At 55.4% G+C, this 7,500-nt stretch overlaps 2 protein-coding genes across 7 annotated transcripts in view; both read right to left on the bottom strand.

Annotated features, from left to right (window-relative positions):
* LOC114431927 (collagen alpha-1(XIV) chain-like) overlaps window positions 1–1,307 on the bottom strand; it is a 48,125-nt gene extending 46,818 nt beyond the window's left edge. For all 6 annotated transcript variants that reach the window (XM_028399609.1, XM_028399610.1, XM_028399611.1 and 3 more), the window contains exon 1: window positions 1,205–1,307. The gene's annotated coding sequence lies outside the window, so the exon portion shown is untranslated. The remainder of the gene's footprint in view (window positions 1–1,204) is intronic.
* A 4,702-nt stretch (window positions 1,308–6,009) lies between these two features.
* The window catches only part of LOC114445221 (uncharacterized), a 16,326-nt gene continuing 14,835 nt past the window's right edge, over window positions 6,010–7,500 (bottom strand). Inside the window, exons 7-10 of the mRNA XM_028420181.1 lie at window positions 7,189–7,347; window positions 7,031–7,101; window positions 6,534–6,638; window positions 6,010–6,171 (exon numbers count right to left, since the gene is read on the bottom strand). Coding sequence (XP_028275982.1) covers window positions 6,043–6,171; window positions 6,534–6,638; window positions 7,031–7,101; window positions 7,189–7,347 — 464 coding nt within the window. The 3' untranslated portion in view covers window positions 6,010–6,042. The remainder of the gene's footprint in view (window positions 6,172–6,533; window positions 6,639–7,030; window positions 7,102–7,188; window positions 7,348–7,500) is intronic.

The following is a 7,500-nucleotide window of genomic DNA, read 5'->3' as shown; positions in this document are numbered from 1 at the left end:
AGTCAGCTCAAACATGCAGCTGCACTGACTGGACCGGGTCACATGGTGCATTCAGGGACCGTCAGAATCCTCACTGTTATTTTACATCACGTGACCAGAATTATTCCAGATTATTCCACAGGTCTGAGTTAACAATACATAAAGACACAAAACTCAACACGACCTGTCCGTCTGTCCTCATGTCTCTGTCTCTCTCTCTACCTGTCTGTGGAGCAGCAGCGGATGGAGCAGCTCTCCCTCGGCGCGGGCTGAAGGTGCTGCTCTCACCTGTCTCTCTGTCTGTCTCTCTCTCTCTCTCTGTCCTCATGTCTCTGTCCCTCTCTTTGCCTGTCTGTCTGTCCTCATGTCTCTGTCTCTCTCTCCCTGTCTGTCTGAGGAGCAGCTCTCCCTCGGTGCAGGCTGAAGCTGCAGCTCTCACCTGTCTCTCTGTCCTCATGTCTCTCTCTCTACCTGTCTGTCTGTGGAGCAGCTCTCACCTGTCTCTCTGTCCTCACGTCTCTCTCTCTGTCCTCATGTCTCTGTCTCTCTCTCCCTGACTGTCTGTGGAGCAGCTCTCACCTGTCTCTCTGTCCTCACGTCTCTCTCTCTGTCCTCATGTCTCTGTCTCTCTCTCCCTGTCTGTCTGTGGGGCAGCTCTCACCTGTCTCTCTGTCCTCATGTCTCTGTCTCTCTCTCCCTGTCTGTCTGTGGAGCAGCTCTCACCTGTCTCTCTGTCCTCATGTCTCTGTCTCTCTCTCCCTGTCTGTCTGTGGAGCAGCTCTCACCTGTCTCTCTGTCCTCATGTCTCTGTCTCTCTCTCCCTGTCTGTCTGTGGGGCAGCTCTCACCTGTCTCTCTGTCCTCACGTCTCTCTCTCTCTCTCTCTCTCTGTCCTCATGTCTCTGTCTCTCTCTCCCTGTCTGTCTGTGGGGCAGCTGTCCCTCGGCGCGGGCTGAAGGTGCAGCTCTCACCTGTGACTGTGTCTGAGGTGTTTCAGAGTTAACCCGCTCCTGACCTGTCAGTTAAAGTTTTTCCTTCAGTCCTCTCGTGCTGCCCCTGAGGACCCCTGGCTGCAGGAGGCTCGGATCCTGACCCGCGGTGCGCCGCGGATCGATCCGCGCTTCATCCTCCTCCTCCTCCTCCTCTCTACCCCCGCGCGCTGCCGCGCTCTTTGTGGATAAATGGCGCGCTCTCAGCAGCGCGTGTCAAGTGCGGAGGCCGCTTACCTGCTTTGATGTTCCCGCCGCGCTGCTCCGCTCGGCTGCACGCGCTCAGCACCGTCCACGGAGCGACTCTGACCCGCTGTTCAGCAACTCTCCGTGTGGACCTGCGCACAAAGCTGCGCGGCACGGCGCGCGGCACTAACCGGTGGCCCTTTCAAAATAAAAAGCACACGCAGGTTCAACACGGAGAGAAGTCCCACGGTGTGACCCTCCTGTGCCACAGGGGGCGCTCTGCAGGCGGTCATCCTGCTCATGTTTTCAGATACAGATATGATGAGATATGATACAGGCGGTCCGAGAGAAAAATGACGTCATTTTGTGGGCGTAAGGTCTCTGTTCTCGTGGAGTATGGATCCAGCTTGAGCCCCGGAGGCTGCCGCTAGATGAGGGGTGATGCGCCCCCCAGTGGTCGGGCTCATAACTGCAGTTTTTCAAAGTGTAAAAAAAAAAGAAGCAGCAACTTCAGACTTTAAAGAAACGTTGACAGCGTTGAAGGAAGAGGCCGCCTGACGCTCAGGTTAAAGTTAGTCCCCTCCGTCCAAATATGGGCGGAGGGGCGGGCATGAGCGCAGGACAAAACACACAGTTGGAAGCAGACTGTGAACTGTGGGGCCGTTCAAACAGGCAGCAAAGTGTTAACTAAAACAAAACCATCACAAAACACCACAGAAACAGTTTGAGCCCATCTCAGACTTCTCCCAGCGGCCTCCCTCTTTGATGCCTCTTTTATTCTGAAGGCAAGCCTGTCTGACTTCCTGCCTCCTCCTGCTCCTCTCTGACAGCTTCCTCCTCCTCCTCCTGCTCCTCCTCCTCCTCCTCCTCCTCCTCTGAGTTGAGACTTGCAGTGGGCTGATGGGTGTTTCCCGCCTCACCACCATCCAGCCCTGCAGCTATTCATTCCTGTAACCTGCTTTAATGTGAGGCGAGGCCGCACAAAAATGCTGCTGCAGGAACAGAATGTGTGTCTGTGTGTGTCTGCCGGCCGTGCGCTGGCGGCGGGGCCGGCGGCGGCGGGCAGGTGGCTGTAAACCTGACAAAGGCGTGTCCCTGAGCTGAAGCAGCCTCCACCCAACACCCTCGCCGTCTGTCTGTCTGAACACTGAGCCTTCCTGGGTCGTGTGTGTTACTTTGTGCGTCCTCAGGTGCAGGTTTCTGCTCTGTGAGTCTTCTCCTAACCAGCAGCAGACATGAGGCCCCTCACATTATCATAATCATACATATTTACCAGGAAGTCTGCAGCACGCTCTGCTCATCCTCCAGCCTCTTCCTCCTCCAGCCTCTCCTCCCCAGCCTCTTCCTCCTCCTCCAGCCTCTTCCTCCTCCAGCCTCTTCCTCCTTCAGCCTCTTCCTCCTCCTCCAGCCTCTTCCTCCTCCTCCTCCAGCCTCTTCCTCCTCCAGCCTCTTCCTCCTCCTCCAGCCTCTTCCTCCTCCTCCTCCAGCCTCTTCCTCCTCCAGCCTCTTCCTCTTCCTCCTCACAGCCTCTTCCTCCTCCAGCCTCTTCCTCCTCCAGCCTCTTCCTCCTCCTCACAGCCTCTTCCTCCTCCAGCCTCTTCCTCCTCCAGCCTCTTCCTCCTCCCTCTTCCTCCTCCTCCACAGCCTCTTCCTCCTCCAGCCTCTTCCTCCTCCTCACAGCCTCTTCTCCTCCAGCCTCTTCCTCCTCAGCCTCTTCCTCCTCCTCCAGCCTCTTCCTCCTCCAGCCTCTTCCTCCTCCTCCAGCCTCTTCCTCCTCCCAGCCTCTTCCTCCTCCCCAGCCTCTTCCTCCTCCAGCCTCTTCCTCCTCCAGCCTCTTCCTCCCACAGCCTCTTCCTCCTCACAGCCCTCTCCTCCTCCAGCCTCTTCCCCTCCTCCAGCCTCTTCCTCCTCCAGCCTCTTCCTCCTCACGCCTCTTCCTCCTCCAGCCTCTTCCTCTTCCTCCTCCAGCCTCTTCCTCCCACAGCCTCTTCCTCCCCCCAGCCTCTTCTCCTCACAGCCTCTTCCTCTCCAGCCTCCCTCCTCCTCCAGCCCCCCCTCCTCCAGCCTCCCTCCTCACAGCCTCCCTCCTCCTCCAGCCTCTTCCTCCTCCAGCCTCTTCCTCCTCCAGCCTCCTCTTCCTCCTCACAGCCTCTTCCTCCTCCTCCAGCCTCTTCCTCCTCACAGCCTCTTCCTCCTCACAGCCTCTCGCCTCCTCCTCACAGCCCTTCCTCTTCCTCCTCACAGCCTCTTCCTCCTCACAGCCTCTTCCTCCCACAGCCTCTTCCTCCTCCACCCCGCCTCCCCCCTCTCCTCCCCGCACAGCCTCTTCCTCTTCCTCCTCACAGCCTCTTCCCTCCACAGCCTTCACTGAAGATGAAAAGTTTCAGAACTTTCTGGACTTCCTGTGAATCATATTGACCCTTCTGTTGTCCCAAATCATCAGACTCAGTGTGTACACACTGTTCATACACACACACACACACACACACAAGGCTAACAAAGTCTACACACTGAACACAAGCACAACTCGATCTCCCCTCAGAAGCTTGTGTGCGTTTGTGTTTCCAGCATCACACAACACTGTGTCTTTGCTCGAGCATGTTCACAACTCACACACAAGTGATGTGGGACACAGGGACATGCTCAGTGACACGTGTATTCAAACACTAAATATCTTTATACATAATGAATACTCTGAATACTGAATATTCTGCAGACGCCTGTAAACTCTGGACCTCTGTGTGTCCCCTGTGCAGGGCTGACTGACTGATCGGACGTGAACAGATCAATATCTTTATGGAGGAGGAGATGCACCCAGCAGTTCCTGGTTCTACCAGCAGAAGGCAGTGCAGGTGAACGGATCAGCACCGTGAAGCTGCACCAGCCTGCAGACAGAGCAGCCTGCCGACAGAGCAGCTCCAGCAGCCTGCAGACAGAGCAGCTCCGACAGAGCAGCTCCAGCAGCCCGCAGACAGAGCAGCTCCGACAGAGCAGCTCCAGCAGCCCGCAGACAGAGCAGCTCCGACAGAGCAGCTCCATCAGCCCGCAGACGAGCAGCTCCGGCAGCCTGCAGACAGAGCAGCATCAGCAGCCTGCAGACGGAGCAGCTCCGAGCAGCCTGCTGACAGAGCAGCTCAGAGCAGCTCCGCAGCCTGCAGACGGAGCAGCTCCGGCAGCCTGCAGACGGAGCAGCTCCGCAGCCTGCTGACAGAGCAGCTCCGGCAGCCTGCAGACGGAGCAGCTCCGGCAGCCTGCAGACGAGTCTGCTGCCTGCCTGCTCAGAATGTGTCTCTACAAGCCGGAGCTGCTCTCACCTGGAATCCTCTGGAAGCTTCAGGAATGTCACCCCGTCAGCGGCGGAGGACGTGAGCGTTCCTGAAGTGTTTCACAACATCTTTGACCTGCAGTGACCTCACATGACCTCTGTGACCTTTTCATGACCTGCATATTAACCGTTCCTGTGCTGACAGCCGGCACTGTCTGTGAATAATCTTCATTTATTAAAGCTTCAGCTCCAGAGGCGCTCCTGGTGATGAAGCAGGCCCCCACCCGATCACCTGATCGCGCCTGATCGACCCAAAGATGGGCAGAGAGGTGGAGCCTGGATGAAGCTGGCATGTGAGCAAGAAGCCATTCATTCTACACGACCTTTAACAGTATTAGAATATAAACAGAGTTGAGGTCTGGTCTCACTCTCAGATTCAGCCTCCATGGAGGTGCTGCCACCACCTGGTCAGACTGCAGACTGCAGGCTCACACATTTGCACCACCTGGACCTGGACCTGACAGAAACCCTCCATCTTCCAGCTCTGACACTTTATGTTCTTCACCTCATGCATGACCTCTGACCTCTGTGACCTCTGCCCCACTTTTTAAACCCTCAATAATAAGAGTCTGTCAGCCAGCGGGCTTTTATTTATGACTTCTATTTCACAGGAAGAACTCAGGCAGAGGAACACAAGGTAAGACCGACAAAACACAAAGGATGAGGGGTCGGCCCGCGTGGGCTTCGGGCCCAGCGGCCGGGTGACCCCCTGATGTTTCCAGAACATTCACTGATCTGTCAGGATCATGAGTTTAACCTTTTCCTGCACGGCCTGGTGTTCACGCCACATCCTGCTGAGATCTGTGAGGTCATGTGGATAAAACAGGAAGGAGCTGGATCACTGTCAACATGGTGCATCAGTGGAAGATATGTGGGGGGGGGGGGGGGGGTCATCCTGGATGATGTCACATGGACCGGAGTGAAGCAAAGCAGTTATCAGTGAAAGTCTTTAATGTTTCCATCCTCAGCTCTGATCCTCCATGAACAGCAGCGTTAGACATACAAGAGACCCCCCCCCCCCCCACACACACACCACGCGCACACACACACACACACACACACACACACACACACACACACAGAGGTTTCAAAACAAAACACTCCAGCTACAGTCCGCCTGCTCGCTAAGTAGCTGCTCCCTCACACTTCTCCCTGCTCCCACTTCCTTTCAGATGGAAAGGTAAACACAGAGTGTGTGTGTGTGTCTGTGGGTGTGTGTGTCTGTGTGCGTGTGTGTGTGTGCTCTGATGGGTGGAGGTAAGTGATGTGTGTCTGTTCTACATTTAAATAAAGTTTCTTCCACACAGAAAATCGCGGCTGTTTGACATAAATAAAAGAAACGTGGTCCATCATCAGATCCAGGAGGAGCCTCCTGCTGCGTCGGACCCGTCCAGGGTTTCTGGCGGACACAGTCCCAGCTGCAGGTCACATGATGCATTTATCCAAAACACACCTGTGACATCATCCAACAAAGAGGAGCCGATGGTTGGTGGGCGGGGGGGGCGAGCTCATTATTCTGAGAACGCCTCCATCGGTCCAAACTGTCCTCCACCTGTGTGTGTCCTCAGTGCTCCGTCTCCTCCATCACCTCCATCACCACGGTGCGCGGCCCCGTCAGGATCAGGTGGCTGACGGTGCGATAGTCCAGGTGAAGAACGTTCAGCCCGTTGACCGACACCACGAACTGGCAAACCTGCGGACCACAAACACAGGCTGAGAGACAGCGCCCCCCGTGGCTGCTCAGTGAACTGCACCAACATGGCTGCCCATCACACCAAGCCACAGCTAACTAGCTTAGCTCCTTCATGGCTTCCCAGAGAAGTACAGTACAGCCCTTATCTGCTCATACTGAGTCAGTGATAGGTGACCATATAGATTCATATTATAAACAGTGGTGAAGTACTGAAGCTTGAAACATGGAGTCAGAGTATAAAGCACTATTATTTTTACTGAAGTATATACAACAACATCACTTAAGTACAGTAACCAAGTATAAATACTTAGTTACTTTCCACCGCTGGTCATATAAGTTCTGTAAACAAAGGAATCAATCACCTTCATCCCTGCAGCTGCAGCCGGACCACACGGCTCCACCGCCTGGATGTGACACGGCTGATTCCCTCTGACCACAAACCCCCATCCCACCGCATCACCTACAATCTGCACACACACAGACACACACAGAGACACACACAGACACACACAGACACACACAGACACACACAGAGAGACACAGACACACACAGACGCACACACAGACACACACAGAGACAAAGACACAGAGACACACACACACACAGAGACACACACACAGAGACACACAGACACACACAGAGACACACAGACACCACACACACAGAGACAGACACACACACACACAGAGACAGACACACACACAGACACACACAGACACACACACACAGAGACACACACACACACACAGACAGACACACACACAGACACACACAGACACACACACACACACAGACAGCTGTGGTTTAATGTGCTCACAGGCGGCGTGTTTCTTCTTCGGTGGTGGCAGGCGTACGTACAGTGAAGGTCTTCCTGATGTAGGGTCCTCCTGGTGTCTGCAGCTCCTCTGTGCTCACAGGTCTCTTCAGCACTGAGACGTTGTCATGGGAACAGGAAGAAGGTGTTTTACAGGAAGTGACATCACGTCTTTACAGTTAAACACAAACGTCTGTTTTACCTGATTTGGGGTTGGAGAGCGCCGGGGCCGAGCAGGAGGAGGAGGAGGCCCCGGGCCGCCGCCACCCTCCTGCTGTACCTGCTCCATCATCACTGCGGCTCCTCATGCGGGCTCCACCCTGACCTCCTCCACCTGCCTGCACATCCTTGGAGGGAGACACTGATGGAGACACAGAGGACGAGTCTGAGCCAGAGAGAAGACAGAGGACAGACGGAAGAGCCGGGAGCTCTGCCAGCGCTCCGACCTCCGACCTCCTTCACCCTCACAGCTCCCAGGTAATGGATTCATTGTGAGTGTGTGTTTGGTTCTTGC

Source organism: Parambassis ranga, chromosome 2, assembly GCF_900634625.1.
Source record: "Parambassis ranga chromosome 2, fParRan2.1, whole genome shotgun sequence".
Taxonomy (NCBI): domain Eukaryota; kingdom Metazoa; phylum Chordata; class Actinopteri; family Ambassidae; genus Parambassis; species Parambassis ranga.
This window is presented reverse-complemented; position numbering and strand designations above follow the sequence as displayed.